Source organism: Trachypithecus francoisi, unplaced genomic scaffold (genome assembly GCF_009764315.1).
Source record: "Trachypithecus francoisi isolate TF-2019V2 unplaced genomic scaffold, Tfra_2.0 Contig01474, whole genome shotgun sequence".
Lineage (NCBI taxonomy): Eukaryota > Metazoa > Chordata > Mammalia > Primates > Cercopithecidae > Trachypithecus > Trachypithecus francoisi.
The window spans coordinates 22,590,095-22,614,024 of NW_022681435.1; the positions used below are offsets into that span (position 1 = coordinate 22,590,095).

General features: G+C 48.8%; 1 protein-coding gene across 6 annotated transcripts in view; it reads right to left on the reverse strand.

Annotated features, from left to right (window-relative positions):
- The window catches only part of ZNF516 (zinc finger protein 516), a 138,301-nt gene that overhangs the window by 73,463 nt on the left and 40,908 nt on the right, over positions 1–23,930 (reverse strand). For all 6 annotated transcript variants that reach the window (XM_033176035.1, XM_033176026.1, XM_033176044.1 and 3 more), the window contains exon 2: positions 9,227–11,193. In XM_033176035.1, coding sequence (XP_033031926.1) covers positions 9,227–11,036 — 1,810 coding nt within the window. In that variant the 5' untranslated portion in view covers positions 11,037–11,193. The remainder of the gene's footprint in view (positions 1–9,226; positions 11,194–23,930) is intronic.

The window sequence follows — 23,930 nt, forward strand, 5'->3', positions numbered from 1 at the left end:
AGCTGTGCAAATCCTCAGTACTGTCACTACCTGCTCTCCCCATAGGTCTCTGCCTTTAGTGCCAACACTGTGCAAAGCACCAGCACCACTGCTACCTTCTCAACCCACAGGCCTCGGCCTTCAGTGCCAATACTGTGCAAACGGCCAGCACCGTCACTACCTGCTCACCAGGCCCATCACCTCACCTTAGCTGAAATAGAGAACATGCATTCAACTGTGTCCTTGACAGCTCACTCTCCTGTGTCACCTGAGCCCTGTGTGCTGGAGCTCAGTGGAGAGCAGCCCCAGACGGGTTTCCGGAGCCTACAGCCCCACTCTCCGGGCCTCAGCACCAATGAAATTCATGATCTTCCCACAGCCTCTGGCCTCCAAAGGCCACCAGGACCACGGCCCTCTGTACTGAGGTGGGAAACCATCCAATGGCCTGAACAACCTCTCTAGGAAGCCTGCCGTGACAGTCCGGGGCCTAAGCAGGACCCCATGCCCAGGGTCACTCGATGTTAGCATCACTCTCTACTGGGAACGGGCTTAGTCAGCTTCTGCTCCTGGTCCACAGTAACAACGATTCAGAAACAAAGGCCCCAGACACAGCGACTTGGAGCCACAGCTCCAACACGAGGCGTGTAGGGTCAGAAGAAGGGAAGAAGGGGACTCCCCGAATCCTCACTCCACTAAGTCTGACAACACCAGAAACGACACCCGACCACACGTCCTGAGTGGCAGCAGCACTGAAATCCACAAGTGCAGCACCTTCCACTGAAGACTCTGTAGGCTCCCGAGACGCGCCCATTAAATACTAACTGTAAGGCCAGCCTCTGCTGTGACTGCTGGTCATCCTGTTTCTGTGATCAGACAGGAAGATCTCTAGAGTCTAGACATCCAGTAAAAAGGACTACTGAGCGCTGAGTACTCCTGTGCAAAACTACCCACTCCTGAATACATTTCTCCGTGTAGTTCGCTGTCAACTCTGAAGAACAGGATCCATCAAGGTGCAGCTCCAGCCACTGTTCTTAGCGTGAGTCCTGCGGGGCCCTCTAGAAAAAGAAGGTCCGGCCCCTGCCTTCAATGAGATGGCAATTCCAGGACGCCTGACCCAAGGCGGATGCTGCGGACGCAGAGGTTCATTCGGCCTGAAAGAAATATGTCCAGGCTAGTGACGGGCCCAACGGGGAGGAATGGGGCCAGCCTGCGGCCCAGGTTTGCATTCTACCCTGGGTGCTGCGTCGTGGCTGGATGCTCAGGTCTTGTGGAGGAGACATGGTAGCCTTGAGTCTGGGCACAGCGTTCGAGGCACAGCAAGGTGAGAGGGGAGAAGACGGGCAGGTGCCAGAGCTGAAATGCATATGGAACTGGGAGCCTCCTCGGCTCGCAAGGAGGAACACCCAAGGGCTGAGCAGAAGGGTGGGGATCTGTGCTTTAAGCAAACGCCTAGTGAAGTATTGAGAAGGGATGGGCTTAGACGCAGCACATCACAGATACAGGAGGGTGACAACACAACCAACACAGGAGGGTGCAGAATCATCAGTCAGAATGATTGGAATCTCCCAGACAGCTCAGCAGCAAGGCACCCTCTCTCAGGGTGACACGACAAGTGCGTGGTGCCGCGTCCCCAGCCCCACAGGGGTGCACACCACTCCATGGCATCACACCTCTCCTGGCCGGGAAACCCCACTGTGACCACCAGTACCTTTTCTCACAGGTACACAGACCCCTCAGCAACACCTGACCCAGCCCAGCACCTGCTGCTCCGGCTGCTGCTGTCCGTTCTTCCAGCTGGTCAGAAACTGATGGCTCGGAGTGGAATGAGACCTCCCTCCCCCAGGAGCGATCCTACCTGGTCCCTATCTCATAGGAATGGGGTGCAAAAACCAAATTCAGGTGTTTCTGTTCACTGTTGATAGATGAAATCGACAAAGAGGAGCCCTTCCATTTTAAGCCAGAGTCACAAGTTCAAGTCACACCTGGGAAGACCGAGCGCCACTTTTTCACGACACAGCAACAGTGACATTCACCCAACAGGTTCAGGGCTGAAAGTCGTATCCAGCACCACCCCTCCTGCAGACTGGAAAATGTTCAATCTAGCAGGGAAAGGAGAATTGAAGTAAAGAAGTTTAGCATCATAGGCAAAGAAAGAAAAGGCTGAAATCTGTTCCATCCGGTAAGAATCTGTTAACACATCCATTGACACTGGAGTCCGAGACTATGACGAACTTCTCTTTCAGTGAACATGCACTGAATGTCTATCCTAAGTAACTTCCTACGTGGCAGGCAGGAAACTCAGCACACCCCACAGGACGTCACAGGGTACCACGGCCGTGGCTATGGGGCATCCTGGCCTGCGTACAACACGGGTACAGGTGCAGATACAGAATCTCAGCCATCCTGGGACTACGCATTCCTGCCCTTCGTGGACACACCAGGAAGGGGACCCTTTCCCAGGCTGGAAGCTGGACGCTAACAGGAAGAGCGTGTGTGTGTAGGATACCCACAGTGCGCCAGGCACAGACAGGAAACGCAGCGAGGACAGCAGCTTCGGTGGGAATCACAGCCCCCGCCCTGCCACTGCAAGGCAGGACACTGCAGATTCCCAGGGGCTGAAGAGCTTATAACACCACGCTGTGACTTGGTGACTAGGGGATAATTAAAATCCACGTGTCTGAGTCCAAGCTCATGTGCCCTCCACCAATGATGTGCCGTCTTTCAGCAGTGCACACATCATTCGGCATAGGGCGAAAGCCTGCCCTAAGCCCCGGTTTCCTTACTGATAAAACAGGAGGACAGAATGGATACCTCTTAGTTCCCTCCCACCTCAAAAATTCTATGATTCTATCTTGAGTCACGAAAGAAAGAGAAAATACGTCGAGTGTTTGAATTTTCCCAGCAAACCAAAATGTCCGCCTGATGTTTGTTCCCCGGTACCAAGTGCGTACATCCCACATGTGTTTCTCAGTGGCGGGAAGAAAACCCCAGAGTATAATCTCTAGAGTCTTAACGCCTTTCACAGCCTAATAAATTCATTCTGGAAGGTCACAAAATGTAGCACTCCGTTCAAGCAAATATCAGCATGCATGCCATGCATAGATGATCCACGCTGAAAGAATCAGAATACAATAAAACGTATTTAGGAGACACTACTCTCCTCATAATTTAATCTTCCTCTGGTAACTCGGAAAGCACGCGAGGACACCCGGGGCCGTACGAACAATCACCGTCGTGTCCATGCATGCGGGAGCGCGGATTCAGAGTGGGCTCCGGTTGCTAAGACGCTGACTACATCACAAGGCATTCCGCATGTGACTGTCAACTGCATCTGAATATTTCTCTGGAAGAACACTGCTGCATTTTTATACGAAACAAGAATTTATTATCAGGGTTTTCCAACTCGTACTTTACTCCCAACGAAATAAACTCCTCAGAACTCAGTACAGGGTAAAGCCAGGGAGGGTGTCTTGGCTCCAGGTAGAGAGCCCTTGAGGGCCCTCTGCGGGGCACACTGTGCCAGCTCTTCCGAAGCCTGCGATCAGCCTGCAGCTTGTGACCTCGGTCTCCGTTCTTCTGAGTTTCTGTCTCAGCAGATTCCACTCTGGTTTTGTTCTCTGGCTCATCTGGTTAGAGAAAACACCCAGGGAGCCCTGTGGGGCCTGGCATGGGCCACATGGCAGACAGCAGCGCTCACTTTTGGGGGCACCTGACTTCGGGACGGCCTGTCACCCCCGCACTTCAGGAGCAGCAGAGCAGTCTATGTGTGAACGTTTATTAGATACGACGCAAGAGGAGCCCGGGGCTGCGGCGCAATGAAGGAACTGGGCCGAGTCCGGCCGAGTGAACCTGTCAGGATACTAAGCGGAGCTGGCCTGGTGGTTCTTACCTTTACCCACTCTGCAAGCTCCCGTTTAATAGAGGGCCCCAATGGCACCGAGACCCCCTCAGAGCGCATCCCACAGCTCCAGGCCATGGAGTGGTATTTGCCATGAAATTGTTCCCAGCCGCGTGTGCTTTCCTTCCCCCAGCTAAACTGGATGCTGTTTCCCGCCTACACTTCGAACCTCCCCTGGATGAACGCACTTCACTCGTTTTCCTCCTCCTTGGTCCACAACCTCTTTGAATCGTTTTGAGCCTCCCATGGGACCCACGATGAAGCACTGTGTGAGGACAAGTGCTCCTCCCAACCCATGACTCGGCTTCAGAGGGAGCCTCGCCCATGGTGCGACCAAGCCGGGACACCACCAGGCTTCAGAGGGAGCCTTGCCCGCCGTGTCCAAGCCAGGACACCGCTGAGTCCCCGAGAGACTCAGCATCGCGAGTGGATTCGGTTGCAAAGTCAGTGCACGAAGGCACCGTGAGAGCTCTTCCTGCTCTGCCCTGAAGAAACGCTTAGAAGTAGTACCATATAAAGGCTGTCCACGCCCAGCAGGCTTGGCTACACAGGCCAACACGCCTCCCAGCTCACCCCCTCATTCCATTCTCCCTTCTGCTGGCCAGATTCACCCGCAATCCTACTTCAGCGGGTGAACACATCCTCCAGGCCAGGTGCAATGGCTCACGCCTGGAATCCCAGCACTCCTGGAGGCTGAGGTGGGTGGATTGCTTGAGCCCAGGAGTTCAAAATCACCCTGGACAACATGGCAAAACCCCATGTCTACCAAAAAAATACGAAAATTATTCAAGTGTGGTGGTGACCGCCTGTAGTCCTAGCTGCTCTGGAGGCTGAGGTGAAAGAATGGCGTAAGCCCAAGAGGTGGAGGTTGCAGGGAGCTGAGATTGTGCCACTGCACTCCAGCCTGGGTGACAGAGCGAGACCTGTCTAAAACACACACACACACACACACACACACAGTCTCTCACCCTCCCTAAGTTATTCTAATTGCTGTCTGTGTTCTATTAGAAAGAAGGAAGGACGGTTGTGGAATCTCTGCGCAGCCGCACAACTACAGCCTGGCCTTCCTCACAGCCAGCGCATCAGCACGGACAGCCAGCCAGCCTCCAAGCACGAGCTGGGCAAACACCTTACGGCAAAAGCCTGAGTGTGGTTGGTGACGGTGGAAGAAGATGGGCTCTAAGGACGGGGCTACTGGGCTGCAGGGTGGCAGTGAGGCAGCCAGCCAGGGGATGGGAAACAGGAGACGCTCTGAAGGTAGATCCATTTCCTCCTTTAATTACCTTTTCTTCCCTTGACCATTTTTTTTTTCTTTAAAGACTCTTTCCTTAACTCTTCAAATTGCATATAATACCAAGGCAATTGTTCCAAGCACTCTTTTTATTCTCTAAGTTGAGTCATATAATTTGCCATTATGTTGATCGAAAACAGTTGAACACAATCGTCCTTGCGGGACTTCCCCCAATTCCAGGCCTTCCCCCGATACTGAAATCCAGGATGCTCGAGTCCCTGGTGTAAATACCTGCGTGTAACCTACGCGCATCTCCCGTACACTGTAAATCATCTCTAGATTACTTATAATAATGCAATGTAAATGTTCTATAAATTCTGCTGTGTTGTTAAGGGAATAATAACAAAAAAAGGCCTGTATATGTTCAGTACAGAAACAACCATCTATTTTTTTTTTAATATTTTCAGGCTGTGGTTGGTTGAATCCAAAGATGCAGAATCCACGGATACAGAAGACCAACTGTAATTCTAACTTCCCACAACGTCATCTAAAACTTGTCCCATCTATTGAGTCGCAGTGAGTATCTAAAAAGTGAGGGTGGGTTCAACAGGACGGAATATGGATTTTACATGACAGATATTAGCATAACAAGAAATGGTGAAAAACTGGAGTAGTAAAATTAGTCTTGAATGGTATGCAGCTAAACGGTGGACCACGTATGACGAGTACCTTAGAGTATCTGCCGTGGCCTGGGCACCAGGCAGCCCAGTCCAGGCACTTCTCAGGATGGCAGGAACTCTGAGAGCAAGTCTTCCAGAGATGTACAGACTCTCTGCGTGCTTCTGTTATTCCTGAATCGCCTAAATGCTTTCTGAGCAGAATTCTATTTTAGCCCATACACTGAAGGTTTATATGTCTCCTTGCAAAGCAATATTCGTTTTTCCTTAGTGATGGTTTCTAAGCTCTCTGAGCTTCCTTGTGTTCGGGAATGTGGGAAATGTTGATTTTTATAAACTCCAATTAGATGCCCTTTCACCCCTCTTTCCTACTAAAAATATTAATTTTTTGTGAAGTCCAAAAGTGGACTTTCTGTTCATGTCATGTCCCTTTCTCAGTGGAAGATTTAAATCTAGTAACATATTCCCAACGACCGACTTTTTTCATAATTTTGCGCTTCTACTATTTTAAGTCAATAATGAGAGCTGCTGCGACCAAGTCTTATATGGGGACAAAAGTAATGTGAATATCAGAACTTTCCAGAGGAATAGATGACAACATTCAACTGAGGAAACATGTTCCATAAAAAAAAGGAGAGGAGTTTCTTTCAGTTAATTTAATAGTGCAAATTATTTCCAGATCCAGAAACAGCATTCAAATCAATTCCTAGATATCAAAGAAAATGTTCGGGTAAAATTATGGCACAACTGGGTTTTACCGGAATGGTCGCATAGATCTGAATTCTAATTTCAACTCTGCTCCCACGGGCAGGCTGGCCGCTGCTTATGAGAACTCCCGTTATCTTTCGTTCCTCAATTTCTACAAAGCTGCTCTATCTAACAGTGTTAACCAGTCATCCCATCAGAGTTCTGAGAATTTAAAATAACCTAATGCTCAAAGAACTAACTAATCTTTTTAGTAACGGGAAAGGCAAGCATTTTTCAAAGTTGCGTGTATTTTTTCAGAAAAAGAAAGGAATGCCGCAGATTTAAACATTAAGATTCAGAATACCCAGTTTCTTTTCCAGGCCGGCCCTGTGAATGACCTGGGCCAAATCCCGCAAATCGCAGTGTTTGGAGAGTAGTTAAATTGATGGAACATGGTCTCTCTCCTTAACGAATATCCACGAATTAGTAATTTGTTGCTACACTAGACTATTAAAGAGGCTGTTATGAGTGAAAAATTGGTGTTTTTAGGTAGAAAGATACTGTCCTTTGGGATTATGGAAAGTGACCCATATATACCTAACAAGGCTCTTGCATGTTTTATGCCTGTCGCACCATAAATTTCTGTCCTCTCTCAATAAGCTGAAATATCCTATTTATTCTATCTCCAAAACTGTTTGTTACATTTAACTATATGTCTTGTTATAGAATCAGCTGAGATCTACATTAACTTTCTCAAAAAGTTACATACAGAGAAAAATATACACAATGTCTTTATAAATAGCAGGCTCTAGGACCAGGCATGGTGGCTCACACCTGTAATCCCAGCACTTTGGGAGGCCGAGGCGGGTGGATCACGAGGTCAGGAGATTGAGACCATCCTGGCTAACACGGTGAAACCCTGTCTTTACTAAAAAATACAAAAAATTAGCCGGGCATGGCGGCAGGCGCCTATAGTCCCAGCTACTTGGGAGGCTGAGGCAGGAGAATGGCGTGAACCCGGGAGGTAGAGTTTGCAGTGAGCCGAGATCATGCCACTGCACTCCAGGCTGGGCAACAGAGCGAGACTCCATCTCAAAAAAATAAAAAAAAAAAAAATCAGTTTCTTAAAATTTAATGAGCCTGAAAAGAAAAAAGAGTATTTTCCAATTTATGATAGAAATCATTTGATCTTTCCAACTTCTTTATTTCTAAAAGCACTACTGGATTAGCTTATTATGAATCATGTGACCACCATCATAATCAATGGGGTGAGTGAGGCCCAAGAGCTTTTCCAAATATTAAGAATATTTCTCTTCAAAGTGGAAAAAAAAAAAAAAAACCCATAGTGCTAGCCCAATATTTTATCCAGCATGTGCTCCAAAAAGTGCCGGAACATAACCAGTAAAATCTATATTTATAAAAATAAAAAAAGAACACCAAGAATTAAAAGACGTCAACCAAGGGTCATGAGGGGGTCAACCCGGTTTCACATGACAAATTACTCAAAGAATCCAAACATGTTCACTGAATGGTCACTGCATTTTCAGAGAAGGCCATGTTCTCCTGTTTCTCCCACGGGGACCAATGACTAAGAAATGACAAGTTAAAATCCGCATTACTGAAGACTCATTTACCTATGTAGACACTCACAACCTGGGCATGGATTCAGCACAGGTTTTGCTACAGGAGAAAAGACTTGCCTTCTACATCTTTGTTGACTCAATATGCATTTCAATGTAACAGACCCTCATATAACACACTGTATAAGACTGTAATAAACTCTGTCCAGGTTTGGCCAAATCTCTAACAAGGAAAAATGACACTGTCTTCTGTTTTATTGTGAAATAACACAGCAAAGCAGTCATCTTCTTCACCACAGAATATAAAGAGCCCTGCCCCTGGACTTTGATTTCTAATACTCTTGAAAGTCCAGGTAAAAAGCAACAGTCAGGAACAGCATTGCAGAGAAGGGAAAAAACATCTTTGACTTTGTGGAGAAACATGCAAGTTCTATCACTGAAACATCACTTTCCACTTAAAACAATTATGCAAAGCAAAAAATAATTAAGAAAATATCAAAATGTTTAAAATTTATAGAAAGTAGGAGAATTATGAAAACAAAGTTAGCCAAGCATCTTTAAATATTTACATGACTGCTATGTGGAAAGTAATCTGTTCCAATTAACTGTCTCTAAACCCACAGGGTTACTTGAATCCAAGGAGATTAATTATAACTACACACCAATTTGAAGACAGTCTTCTACCCAGCTAGAGTGGAGGAAATTGTGTGTGTGTGTGTGTGCATCATATGGTGAGAACTGGGTCTGAGGCAGAAAAGGAAGGGGAGGGAATTTGTCTCAGAAGGGATCCATGATGGTGTTCTTCGCTCAGAAATTAGGATTACAGATGCTCAGGTGAGACCATCAACCCTAGAGGTCAAAAGTGTGTGTATGCAAACACCGAAAGGGGTTGCAAGGGGAGCTGATGGGTGTCTGCATCTGCACTTAGCAGTGCGAGCTCCAGGTCTATACTGGGGAGAGATTCCTGGGTGTGAAGTCACCTGGGCACGGGGACCCTGGGCAAGGGCACAAGGCCGCCCGGGCGTGGAGTCCTGAGGCCCAGGGTCACCTGAGCATAGGTCTAGCTGGGTAAGGGGCTAATAAGCGAGGCTACCTGATTATATGTTTATCTGGGAGCAGGAACCCCCTGAGCCTGGGATCCCAGGACCCGGGCCACCTGGGTACACTCGCTTACCTGGTACAGGTTCGGGGGCGCCCTCCTCACCGCTGTCTTCGGCAGCCTCGTCCGCCAGGCCAGAGCCTGGGGAGTCGGCAGGGGCACAGGCGGAGCCGGGGCTGCTGGGCTGGGAAGCCGAGTCACCCTCACTGAGTGATCCACAGCGGGCCCGCGCCGCCCGGTCCCCGTCACTGTCCCTGTCGCGGCGCGCGCGGCGATGCACGCGCGAGTGCAGCACCATCTGATGATAGGTGCGGAAGATCTTGCCGCACTCGAAGCACTCGGAGGACTTGCCCTGGCCGGTGGTGGCTGCGGCCCTGCGGTTGGGGCGCGTGGCTGAGCGGGGATCGAGGTGGCCAGCGGGCGCTGGGTCCCCAGGCCCAGTCGCGCGCTTACGCGGGGGCCCCTGCGCAGCCGGTGCATCCTGCTCGCGCTTGCGCTTCTCCTGGCTCACCAGGACGTACTCGCGCCTGTCCTTGTCAAAGGCCACGTCCCCGGCCAGCGCCTCGTCCCAGGCCCCATACTTGAGGTACTCGGCCGGCTCGGCCACCTTGCCCCGCGTGGCCAGCTGCCAGGCCTGGTAGCTGTTGACCGGGTCCAGCTCGGCCACCCGCCGTCCGGCCTGTGCGCCGGGGCACGCGTCGCCGGCCGCAGATGGCCTCAGGTTCAGGCACTGGAGGAAGAACTGCTTGGTGTCCGGGGGCCCTTCCGCCCCCTCCTCGGCCGGGGCGCGTGTGCGGCTGGCCTCGACCCTGCGGTGGATGGCGTTGTGGGCGTTCAAGCTGTCCAGGTTTGTAAACAGGTTCCCGCACTTGGCGCAGACCTCGTAGAGGCTCAGGCCGGCGACGATCACCTCCTCCTGGACCACGTTGTTGATGGTGGCGATGGGGTCCAGCTCACTCTTGGGCCTGTTCTTGCTGCCCGTCTTGGGGCCGTGCGCCTTCATGTGGTTCTTGAGGAACCAGGGCTCCTTGAACCTCCGGCCGCAGATGTGGCAGCCGTGGTCGAAGGAGCCTCGGTGCTTCTTCATGTGCGCCTTCAGGAACCAGGTCTGGCTGAAGGCCTGGCCGCACACCTCGCACGGGAACTCCCCGGGGCTCAGCTCGGGCTTGCCGTTCTCCACGCAGGCCTCGCCGCCGCCGGGCCCCTGCGCGGTGATGTGGTCCCTCTCGATGTGGCTCAGCAGCGACTCCTCCCGCAGCGTCGCGTAGCTGCACAGCCTGCACTTGAAGGGCTTGTGCGCTTGGTGCACGTGCAGCTCCAGGTCCTTCTTACGCTCAAACTGGCTCTTGCAGAAGGAGCACTGGGCTGCGGCCTTCGCCTCCCCCGGGGCGCAAGCGGACCCCTCCGCCCCCTTCTTGCTGCTCCGCAGTAGGACCCTGCCGCTGTCGGCCTGCGACGCCCCGTTCAGAACCCTGGCGCCGTCGGCCTGGGAGGCCCCGTTCAGCAGCCGGTTGCAAGCCGAGGCACTCTTGGTGGGGCTGGCGCAGGCGTCCAGGCCCTCCGAGGCGCGCATCTCGCCCAGTGGTGCCTCACCCGCCTCTGGCTCGTGTCCCTGAATCAGAGTCCCCGTGCGGTGGCTCCGGATGTGAATCTTCAGGTTGCCCTTCTGGGAAGCCCGGTGGTCGCAGTAGGGACACTTGTAGGGCTTCTCGCCCGTGTGCTTGCGCATGTGCTGCGAAAGCGAGCTCTGGAAGGGGAAGCTCTTGCCGCAGATGCAGCAAGTGTGGCAGGTAGCCTTGTCCCCATCCACCTCGTGGCCCCGGCCGGCCCTGGTGGGGCTGGGGCCTCGCCTCAGCTCCATCTCGGCCTCTCTGTTGCGATCCATCCGAAGGACGGGCGCGGCCGGTGGTGGCGGCACAGCTTTCTCTCGCGCGGGCTGCAGGGACCGTCCTATCTCTCCATAGTCAGAAGAGCCAAAAGACGGGCCAGCTCCCAGGAGGTGCACCTTCTACATCGGGGGCGCAGCAGCTGGCGGCCAGCACCTAAAACAGAGACGGAACGTCATCAGCAAAGCTCCTGGCGAAGAGGGCACCGGCATGGCTACGGGAACCCCCATATGCTCCCCAAAACATACCTATCCAACCCACACTAAGAAAGGGGGCACCAACAACACTTCAAACAGAGGCAAGAGTAGCCGCTTGCCTTATTAAAAATCAGCATCGGCCGGGCGCGGTGGCTCAAGCCTGTAATCCCAGCACTTTGGGAGGCCGAGACGGGCGGATCACGAGGTCAGGAGATCGAGACCATCCTGGCTAATACGGTGAAACCCCGTCTCTACTAAAGAATACAAAAAACTAGCCAGGCAACGAGGCGGGCGCCTGTAGTCCCAGCTACTTGGGAGGCGGAGGCAGGAGAATGGCGTAAACCCGGGAGGCGGAGCTTGCAGTGAGCTGAGATCCCGCCACCGCACTCCAGCCTGGGCGACAGAGCCAGACTCCGTCTCAAAAAAAAAAAAAAAAAATCAGCATCGGTTAATTATCAATAATGAATTGTGGGAAATCATTAACATAAATAACTGTCAATGATTGTGCACCAAAATAATTATTCCCAATAAGGCATCGAATGTTTAAGGAGAGACTGTAGTACCAGAGTGTGTAGGAGTGTGAGGAATACAAGCTACTCAGCAAGATCATGTGGGAATTAGGGACAGAGGGAAGCAAGGTTTGGGAAAAGCCCAGTTCCTGGGCTGACGGAAGGTGAGCTGCACAGGTGGTGACAACAGTTGATGGCACGCCACAAACACAGTCACGTGCCACTTAGCCAATGGGATACGAGCTGAAAAACGCATTGTTAGGTGATTTCGTCCCTGTGCAGACATACTGCAGTGGACGCACATATACCCCCAGATGGCACAGCCCACAACACACCTAGGCCATATGGTGAAGCCCATTGTTCCTAGGCTACAAACCCATACAGCAGGCTACTCTACTGAAGGCTGTAGGTAAGTGTAACACAACGGCAAATTACAGCACTGTAATGCAATGGCACCACTGTAGTATATGTGGTCCAACACTGGCACATCCCTATGCAGTGTGTGCCTGTATATAATTGTGTGTAGACGTTAAAGAAACGAGTCTTTTGCTAAGAGCACAGACGACTTCATAAAGGAGAAACAACACAGTGTGGAAAGGATGCCCTGAGCTCCCAAAGTGCCAGCTCCAGGACCCTGCGACTGAAGCCGTCCTGCCTCTACTTCTGTGTGCGCTTGACCACGAGATTAGTTACAGATCAACCCCTGCTGGCCGTGGTGCCTGCCGCCCCTTAGACAAAGCCCGTTCTCTGGCCTGGCTCATAATCACCTTTCCTTCTGGGCTTTGTGCTTTCTCCCCTGGTCCCCTGCCCACTCTCCCCAAAAAGGAACCCCAGGCTTTGGCACAGGACTGAGTGCTGATCCCCAGATGGGCTGAAGAGCCCCATCCCCAACCTCATGAGACCATGCAGCCTCTCATCTCTACCCCCCACTATGCCACAGGTCAAATTCTCACAGCGTCCTCCTAGTGAGGGTGGGTCCGCTCCCAGAGATTGTGCCCAAGCCTGAAAACAGTGAGCATCAACCACCCTGCATGCCCACTGCCACCTGCATGCCCATCCCACCCACCAGAGGGTGAGGGGAGCAGAGGCCCACTCCCTCCAGGCACACAGGCAAAGGGCAGCCTGCCAGAGCGTACCTGTGTCCAACACAGAACAGGCCCCCACCAAGGACGAGGGATGCATGAATCAAAATGCTTGTATCCAACCAAAGAGGCCTAAATGGTGCAAGGAGAAAAGCAACTCTTCAGTAAAACCAGGAACCCCACCTGACACCGGGTGAGGTAAAGAAGCAGAATGATGAGCCAGTTAGAAAGGATATGAGATGCCGAGTCTCTCAGGTCAGTGCTTGAGTGTGTCTGAGAGGGAGGGGCTGCACAGACAGCTCCCCCAGGGACAGGCTCTGCTCATCTGCTCATCTCTGTACAGAACAAATCCATTTCCTGCTTCCAAGGGCCCAGAGAGGGTCTCCCTTCCGGGGCCGGCTCCAGACCTGCACAGTGAGGCACCCTGATGGGCGATGTTCTGAAAACCCAAGTATTCACACAGAAAGGAAGCGTGTTTTTATAAACCTACAATCTCACACACACTAAGAACTCCGACTTAAACATCTATAAAACCCAAAGCAGCTCCGACTTTCTGGCTAGGAAGCACACAACACATCCACACACAGCTTCCATGGAAAGATGACAGGGTCTCCCCGGAAAAGACCTGGGGTGGCAGGTCCCTGTTTGCTCTGAGTTTTGCAGCCTCGAAGGTTTTCACAGAAGCAGGAGATGGGACACAGAAAAGAACACTGGGCCGGGCGCAGTGGCTCAAGCCTGTAATCCCAGGTTACATTTTTGGGAGGCCGAGACGGATGGATTGCGAGGTCAGGAGATCGAGACCATCCTGGCTAACACGGTGAAACCCCGTCTCTACTAAAAAATACAAAAAACTAGCCGGGCGAGATGGCGGGCGCCTGTAGTCCCAGCTACTCGGGAGGCTGAGGCAGGAGAATGGCGTAAACCCGGGAGGCGGAGCTTGCAGTGAGCTGAGATCCGGCCACTACACTCCAGCCTGGGCGACAGAGCGAGACTCCGTCTCAAAAAAAAAAAAGAACACTGATAACAGACCTGCGGGGGTGAAGGGGCGTGAGCTAAAAAATCAGTGTCGGGTGTCAAGCGTGTCCCGTGTCCCCAAACCTCCCCCACGGGGGTCTGGGATTCTGACCATTTTGTATTAATACTTCAACTCCCGAGGCCCTAGACAACAGCAAGACAGCAGCCTCCTGAGAAGACCGCATGCTGTACCCTCTCGCAGGCAAATACAGTGCCAGGTAGAAACCTTATCAAGAATTACAGGCTTCACAATGCCTTTCCAGAAAGTCCCCTGCTGACAAGCTTTGGAGGCACCTAAGGAAACACGTGCAGCCTCAGCAGCAAATGAAAAGCAGCAACACAGAGGTTCTGCTCCTTCCTCCAGGGACGCACCCAGCACAGCCAAGCAACAGAGCGGGCACGAGAGAGATGCCCACCCAGAGGAGCCAAAACCCACTTGCTCCAATAAAAAACAAAAATTAGCCAGGCATGGTGCTGCACACCTGTAGTCCCACCTACTCGGGAGGCTGAGGCAGGAGGGTCACCTAAATCAGGGAAGCAGAGGTTGCAGTGAGCTGAGATCACGCCACTGTACTCCAGCCTAGGTGACAGAGCAAGACTCCATCTCAAAATCAAAAAAAAAAGAAAAAGAAAAAAATTAAAATTTCCCCCAAAACTGGAGAAATAAATAAGCTTACCAGGAAGATTTCTTAATGACCTTTTACTCCAAGCTAATTTAAATGATTCTGGTCTTGGCACACATTGTGGATGGCTGTGTAGTGATTTATGATGATTTTACAAGGCAAGTGATCCACAGGAAGCCTTATCCTTCCCCAGGCCCCAGTTCACGCCCCCACAAAAATGCTGAATCTGATATTCAAAGTATGAATGAAGCACACTATTTATATCTAACTTAGTGACTGGATGTGGTATAAAAACCTTACGAGTGTGAACAATCATAGAAAATACGTTTACAGGGAGGAAAAAAAAAACTAAAATCCTGGAAATTGGTGGCTCTGAAATAATTTTACAGAATCCCCGAGACCTCCAACGTTTATCTATAAAGGACATTAAATGTCAAGACAGTTCTCTAGTTCAAGAGAATTAAACTGCCAAAAGCCAGCTACAAAGACAGGATTCGCCGAGGAGGAGCCCAGGCCTGGTCAGGGCCGTAAGAGGGAGGCCTCAAGTGCAGAATGAAGCAAAAAGGAGATTTGTTCAGTGCAAAGACTCACACCAATCACCAAAACTCTGTGCTCTATGGCTATTGGCTCCTGCCTTCTTTCAGAGCAGCAGCTCCTGGGGTCTGCACCCAGAGAAGCAGCCTCCGTGCCAGACAGCTGTGTGCCAGCAGCTGTGCACCCGTCAGCGTGCAGGTCACAGGGTCACGGCCAACACAGGGCATTCGGTACAAAGTGCACATGTGCAGTTGGGAACCCTGGTCCCAGCCCTCATGCTCCCAGTCACCAGCCACATGCCTTTCTAGGCATGTCCTTCACACCCTCAACTTGTCCCCTCCTACGTCAGGCACAGAGAAACAAGAAGCAACAGTCACATGTCACCGAAGTCCCTTGCAAATGCCTCCTTCTGTAAAATCCAGTGACCACCTCAGAGCCCACAACATCCAGACCCCCCCCAGGGACATCCAGGCAAACGCACACCTGGCACTTAGGCTCCTCTTCTCATCCCAGGCAGCTTCTTGCCCTGCTGGTGCCTTCCAGGAGTGCTGGGGAAACAGACACTCTCGCTTGTGGATCACCAGAGCCCCCAAACACAGCCCCATCTAGCCCAGCTCCGCAGCACAACCCCAGCATCCTGGGCCATGACCATGGCTGAGCAGAAGATGGCACAGTATCAAGCAGCGTGGCCCTTGTACATCTGAAAGGGCCTTGTACCAGCATCGGACCCATCCCATCCTTGCACAGCCTTGAGTCCCCAGTACCCCAACCCTAGCTAGAGCCTGAACCCTGGCCCTCAGGCACCCAGTGACTAGATAATGCAGTCTCCATTTCCTTCAACTCACTTAAAAGCTTTCCCCAAAACTTGCAGAGCCCTGCAATTTACAGGCAGACGTTCAAGGAGGAGCATCAACGATGCCCTGTGATCAACAAAGCAAGCTCTTCTTTCTCTCCAATCTCCTGCTCACTACTTCTCCGCCTGTCCCATCTTTCAAAAATAAGCCCTGCTATAAATCCCTGTGAGAACTGCACAGGATGTGTTTTTAGAGGACTTAAGAACATTTTGAAGGGAAAGATACATAAACGTACAAATGGAAAAAGTGCTGAAACAGTAACCAAGTTAATCCCAAACCGCGATTATCTTGAGGAAACATGAGCAAAGCTGCCTCTGCCCAGGGTCCATGAAGTGACCCCTCCTGATGTCCATGGTTGACTCGCAAAGTTTCTCAAACTTCAAAGAAACAGCCAAAAATTAATTCCCTGCAACTAACTCTCCTAAGGGGTTACTCAGTGGCCAAATCGAAAGATCTTTGTAATCATTCTTTTTAGCTGCAGGCAAAAATTGCTATTTAAGACAAGGGCATCCCTTCCAAAAAAAGAACAAGAATGCTGTCCTCAGAGCTTCCAACTTCAAAACACGCCATGGGCGGCCGCCCCAATTAGGAGGATTATCAGGATGTCAGCCGCCCTGCTGGCACGATGGGCTGTGCTTTAGACCCCGCCAATCCCTGTAAGCCAGGAGGGCTTCGACGGGATGCCTTCTCTACCTTTATCCTGGTCCCTAGTGGGGCGTGCCTCACACAGGAGCAGCGCCCTGTGATAAACTGTTACCCACCTCAGTTCCAGCCACAGACATTTCCGTCCTGGGCTGCCCTATTCCACTTTCTCAAACGCACGCCAAATGCAAGTTGTTGTTCCAACTCTCCCTGTACCACATGGGCCTGGAGATAACCAGCCTTATAAAACTTGTGCACGCAAACCTGCCACCCAAACTACAGTGAATATGGAAAAGTTCTGCAACAGCACAGATGTTCGGAGCCAAGGTGGAGGGTACAACGTGTCCAGCTGACATGCAATATGGCACCCACGCACATCGGACGGCAGGGACCCACCTGAACACACGGTGTGCCTGTGTGTTGAATCACAGTTTTGTTGTTATGGTAAGACGTATTACAAACTTTTTCCAAGGCTGGAATTGGGAACTTGTCAGACAAAACTGTAATTTAATTGTTTAGGCATAAATATGATTTGCTGATTAGGGTTTTAAAGCAGACTTCCAATGGATCTCTTGCTCTGTGTGTGTGTGTGTGTGTGTGTGTGTGTGTATTTATTTACCCAGAGATGTAATGAACAGTTCGAGGCTACTTTTTTTAAATGCCTTATATAATTTTTGAAATAAAAAATTTATTTCATTTTGAAAAACTTAGGTAACAATCACATTTATTAAAAAATAAGAAGTAAAATGTTTGAAAGAACTGTTTACTCATAACATAAAAATACATTGTAACGGAGAAAGGGAGAGGCTTAAGAAAGGACAAAATATAAAAGTAGAAAATAAAATACGTAGCTACACTTTAAAACTAATCCTGTAAACATCTAAAAACATCTAAAGACATATATATTAAGGCTGCTGCCGTACCGCTGGGTATTTTTTTTTTTTCCTTCCACTGTCTTTCTTTTTTTGCCTATATCATACAATTGAAATTAATTGACTTTCTCCAGATTACTTATATTTGCTAAATTTGGGATAAATTTACTCTGTGGGCCAATATTTCAACTAATCAATCCCTTCTGTAAGTGAGGAAGAACTGTCTTTTTGACCTAATACAGAGCAGAAAAGTCACTTCCTGACACACACCCCAGTAAGCTGCTGAAACACTTCCCGGTGTGAAGAAATGTGTACCCAGGGTTAACCCCACTGATGTTACAGAAACTTCTTTAGAAACAAGCACTGCAAAGCCTTGGTCCAACACATTCAGCCAGAAAGCAAGCCATGTTCACAAAGCCAGGGGGTATGTACAGCACAAACGTAGCAGAAGCAGTCTCTGTCACATCCCCGAGGAACTTCAGGTGACAGCAGGGTCCTTCGAGGTATTCCAGTCCCAGGGCGGTACGGTCAGGCGCTAACGAGGGGATCCCTGCACAAGTACTTCCTGAGCACCTAGCAAGTACTAGGTCTCGTATCAGGAGCCAGAGAATCTAAGATGACTCAGAAAAAGCACCCGGCTTCAAGGAACTCAAAGTCAGACAGGGAACCATACCATTATCAAGGCATGCTAGCAGCGCACCAGTAAGACAAGGAGAAGTTTCCAGAAGGCCAGGAGGGAAGCAATTCACTGTATTTGCAAGGACTGGCCAGGTTTTCCCCAGGGAACCTGATGCTGACCTGGGAACCACACTGGTGTGGCTTGAATTCTAAGTACTTTTCATGACCCAAGCACAAAACACCAGGTCCTCCCTGGCTCCTCCCTCCCCATCTCAGCAGTACCCAGTAATAACCCCACGTCCTGCTGGATGCACCTCCCAACTCACTCTTGAATTCATGTGCCCAACTCAAGCCAAAGCCATCACTCCAGAGCACAGATGGGGCCTGTCTCCAGGAGACTCCCAGCCCTTCGGAGGCTCCCCAAGTCTGTAAGATGAAGGCAAACTCCTCACCTTGGCTTCTCAAGGTCTGAACCCCACAGCTGCCCCGGACCCCCACGTCTAGAGCCCGGAGCCCTACTCCGGCCCAGCAGCCTCCCAGTAACCCTGCTCATGCTCCCCCCTGGTCCTCACGCCTGCGTCCCTGCCCCACCTGTCATGAGGCTGACCAACCACCACCCAGGTACAGTACAGCCTTTCTGATCTCCTTTAGCCAGTGATAAGAGTCTGGTGACCCAACAAGTTGTGAGAGGCAGCCAGACTACCTGGGATTTAAACCCAGTTCTGCCACTACCTGAGGTCAGCTGTGTGACCCTGAGCAAGTGTCTTAGCCTCTCTGTTCCTCAGTCCACTTCTTCATCTTTAAAATGTAAATGATAGCAATATCTATTTTATCATACTCCAGTAAAATTTAAATTAATGCAAGCTAGCCACAACGTTTACTACACTATAAATCTTCAATACATCTTAGACAGGATTAGTAATTGTTCAGTAAGTGAATGAAATAAGAGCGCAGAGGTACGTGGTCACTGGCAATGACAATACACGGTTTAATAAATGCAAAAGGACAAAAAAGCAACTAGAAAGCTGGATTCCAAATAGCTAAATAGGAACACCTCTATATTCACTGGGCTCTTACAGTTCATACTACAACAGGTTATTTAACACAATTAAAAACTCTGACCAACAGCTATAATCATCTACAACAAGCACATTCCAACATACTGCAGCTCCAGAACTCTTTGTAGAAATTAAACCTCAATATGGACTGGGTATTAGAGGATATTTGAGAACTACTGTTACTTGTGTTAAGCTGGTAACATAGGAGAATGATCTTATTCTTTGGAGATGTAATGAAATATTTAGAGTTGGTTTACAAAAGGGAAAGAGAGAGATGGAGAGAAGGCAAATGCACCAAAATGTTAACAACTGCTGGGATGTTTATTTGTAACTCTTTCCATTTTTCCGAATTTGGCAAATCTTTCCTAAAAGCTAAAAAAATAAATCCTACTTGCCACTCCCGTAACACAATTGAAAGCAAAGCAGCTCTGGAGGAACCGGTGGGCCTCTTCCCCTATCTGATCCTCCCCCTCCCCACCCTCCCCAGGACCTACGGAAGCTCCAGGGCTGTAATAAACGCAGGTTGGAAAACTACCTTTAGTTAACTCAAGTTTTCGAAAGAAACTCAAAGAAAAATCATCTGCATAACAGGAACCTGTTCGAATGGAAAGCAGTGTTTTATTTTAAAATTGCTTTCTGATGTTTTAGAGGCTTGCCCAGAGCCATTAAAGAAACCCACCCACAGGCTCCAGTTGCAAAGCCTTCTGTGGACAACTCGAACTCTCACGAACATCTGCCAAAATTCAGTGTATTCTGGCGTTCTGAGTGTATTCTGGCATTCCTAACTATCCCTTCCAGCACTTCACGAGGTAAAAAATCAGTAACACAGTGGAGGTTTCCTCTTCCTTATTTTCAACAATAACGTTCTGACCAGTTAAATATGGCGTTACCAGGGAAAAACTGTAAGACATCTTATATTTTAAAATAATAACTGTGTCTCTGAACCAACAGGAAATTTTGCCATTTTCTGCTCTGTGAATTAAACCACTAGGAAACAAAAGCTGAATGGTTTTGTACTGATTTCCCTACAACTATCAAAGTTGACTTTATCAAAATCTTATCCCGAAAAAGGCACCAGAAGGCTACCCAAATATGCTCCCGTGTTTAAGAGTCATTTCCTAAACAACCTCACTCTTAAAGTTTGCGGAAACCAAGCAAAGCTGACTGGGAGACACCAGGGAGGAACAAAGGAGCAAGAGGAAAACTGAAAGTCCCGTTTCCTGCACGAAGTCCCCGCAACCAGCATGTGTCAGGGGAGGGAAGCAACACTGAAGCGGGTGCTGCTTTCCAAATGCCTATCTAGCTTGCCCTTTTTTTCACTTCTGGTTCATGAATTAACCTTATCGCCGTCCTGAAACAGCCCTGGCTCCCTCGACGCCATGTGGCTTTACTTATCCCCGTCTGCGTCCTCTCTGACCACCTTCCGGGGGGGCATCGATGTCAGCCCGGGATGGATGTCCGCGGGTGCAGGGGGGCGACGGCCCGGTCCTGCGCACACCTCTGCTGACAGGGCATTCCTCAGGAGGGGTTAGAGTGATCGGGAGGAATCGGGGAGGGAGGGGAAAACGCCAAAAAGCTCAAAGCAGACAGAACGCTTCCGATATTTACAGGGCTGTCTGCAAAGGCATATTATGGCTCCAAAAGGCAAATCATCAAATCTAAAAGAGCAACTACCGCTGGTGCGTTTCTGAAGGGCGATTCTCAGACGCGGTTTGTCCCAGCCACAGCTACCACGGGGTCTGCGCAGAAGCCCGTGCGTGTGCTGAGTGGGTGCAAGGCCCAGTTGGTGTTCGAGGAGACTGTGTGTGTTTGTTCTCTGGGAAACAATGAGACGAGCTTCACTAGTTACACTGTAGTATTATGAACCATGAATTAAAATACATCATTAACATCCTGGACAAGCTTATCTTACTACTGAGACAAAAAGCCTATTCTCTCAACAAATGGGGGAAAATTCCATCACAACAATGAAGAGTTCCTCTCCCTACAAACCATTCTGTACACCAGTAACAATTACAGGCTTATAGTCCCCAGACTGGGGTCCCGAAGAGCCCCATAAAGTGATGCATTCACTATTGGGAGAGTAAGTACGGCCGATGACAGGCCTGGAGGCGGCTGCTGTTCTCAGACCAATCAATAATCCATTATGAACCAGCTACATTTCCACTCTAAGAAGAAGAAATGAATAAAAGGCGACCAGAATCGGCAGCATTCACAAGAAACTCCACCCACCTCCCCCACGAGGGGAAAGAGGACACAAAACACCACTATCCCAGGGAGCAGCCGCGAGCAGAAACGCGGCCCCCTGACCACAACAGACCTGATGTGGGGGCAGCCAGAGAACAATGTGCTTAGGTCTTTCTGCTCAAAACATTCATTTTAGAGGTAAGTCTCCAGCTGGCTTTGTTCGGAAAACAAGGTAGAGTGAAGGAGAATGAAAAACTCCATTTTCTAAAACAAAGGTTGTCTTTAAATTATTTAGCACCCCCCAAATAAATCAAAGCAAGTGCCAACATGCTAGTCCCCCCAGTGTAAGGAACTGTCTGTAATAAAGGCTTTAGCATGCGAACTCTGATCCTTTAAGCACAGCCTGCTCCGGCTCTGCACCTCAGACCACCGGCTGGAGTCATCACGCTATTTATAGCCAAAATGCATATATGACCTAAATGTTCTTCTTCCACAAGTAGGTTACCTTTTATGAAGTTGTTTACCACAAACTGTCACAAAAAAAAACAAGTTAATTCCTAGTCCAAGAGAAAAGAGAGAACTCCATCTTCCACGTAAGTTCAAATAGAAGAACATTTGCTAAGAATAAAGACAGTATCACAATATATTCTTGAAGTCCCTTGAACATCACTAGTATGAAGCTGCCCGTGTGCCCTTTTACTGAAATATGACCTGGGGGAGGAGAGCAGCTGAATACACAATCTAATTATGGATTACATTCAGAAAAGTCCAAGAAAAAATGAGGAAGGATATGGAAATTTTCTTTCCACAGTCATTAGCATGTCCTGGGAAATTTAAAGTAGTTCTAGAGACGTTAATAAAGGAGTGTCCATGTGAAAATGAAGAAAAGGGGGTGGCTATTTTTATATCAGAAGAGAAGAAGCCTCTAAAATTAATGCATTATTGTTACTTGTCATTTACTACTTACTATTTCCCAATTCTTAATATTAAGTAGTTGCTCTGCCAATCACTAAAACAGTGAACTTCACAAAACTAAAAAATAACAGGATCCAGAGCCTGCTCCATAATTTTCTGCAGATAAATGTGCTGTTTAGAGCCCCCTCGTCTGCCACAAAGAGCTGGCGTTAGGGATTTGGAGGTAAATCCAGGCTTCTAGAGCAGCCGGCGTTGCTAGTATAGCTAATGATCTTGTCAACATTTCCATTAAGAGCCCCATTTCCAGAAGCTCAGAATTCCGTCTCCCCCAAACCAATGGCTCAGATGAAGTCCTATGGTCACTGAGGGGCTGCTCTGCTTCCCACAAAAACAGAACAAATCACTCGCTCCTCATTACAAGAGCCGGGGAAGCACCAGATTTTCACTTTGACTCTGTCTACATCCCACACCATGATAGTTAAAGCTGAAGTTGCGCATAACTCAGGAACACTGAAAACCTGGGGAACACCAGAGAAAATGAAAACTCATCAATTTCTACTTTTAAAACAAATATGGAAAATCAGAAGGCCTTCGATGAACTGCAGTAAGAACCCAATTTAAAAGTGGCTTAAAGATTTGACGGAGCCTAAACTCAAAACTGTGGAAACTGTTAACTAATTCAGTGTGTCTTAATATAAAATCTCTTAAAATTTTTCTTAGAAATGATCAGCAGTGAAAACAAAACAATCGTGCAGAAACTTGTAGTTTTTTACTGGGTGACACCTCCTATCGTTACTAAACACGCTTTTTTGAAATTTCCATTAGTTACCATAAAATATATTTTATCTGAAATTTGTTTCTACGAATAAGCTGTATATATACTGAGCCGTGTAAACCAGTAGCAAAGAACAATGTTTGCCTCCCAAACACACAGTCCTATTTTCCAACCACTTGATTAAAACCAACATTTCTCTCCCAGTATAAGAATACAGATTGCAATTAATGCCTATGTGACATTTTCTCATTCCTCTGTGCTTTTTGTGAAAGACCCTAGAAGTCCCCACCATCAAATGAAAGAAAGAACTGTGCCCAAGAATACAAAGAGAGATAATTATATGCAGTAAGCCATAAAGCATTCTGTTAAACATTACCTTCCGAGGTAGTGCTGTTCAGCACAGAAGTCAGCGCCCAAAAAAATCCCTTCATTAAGAGCTCATAGAGGAAAAATAACACATCAATAATCAATTTTACCGGATTCTAAGCAATTGCTTACACATTTTGTGTTAAAAGAAAAAAACAGATACCCCGAAACTGAAAAGATTTTCATAGGATAACTGAAAGGCATATCGTACAAGGCATTACTTAAGATTTTGTTTATCACTGTACAAACACCAATCAATACTATAAGACAATCAAAATTACTGAAGGGCAAATCTTCCCCAAATGCTTTACTTTATATAGCACATGTACTGTAACCAGTTTAAATTTTCCAGCTCCATTACTGCCAATAATGACTGTAACATGACCTAGTTTATCACTAACATACACAGCACCTTTGAAAGCAGTCGGCTATTTCAGCCGCTTAAGGAGAGTGATCTATCAGAGAATGTTTACAAAGCGCAATTTCTGACAAAAACATGAAGTCACATCTCCATAGGATCTACCCTGCACTGCCTGTCTAAAAAGATTTTTTCAAACACACTTAATGACACATTGCTGCAAGTTCCAGGTTTTGAAGATAAAAGAAGATCTATTCTTTCCTTGCAGGGAACAAAAAAGGATAAACAA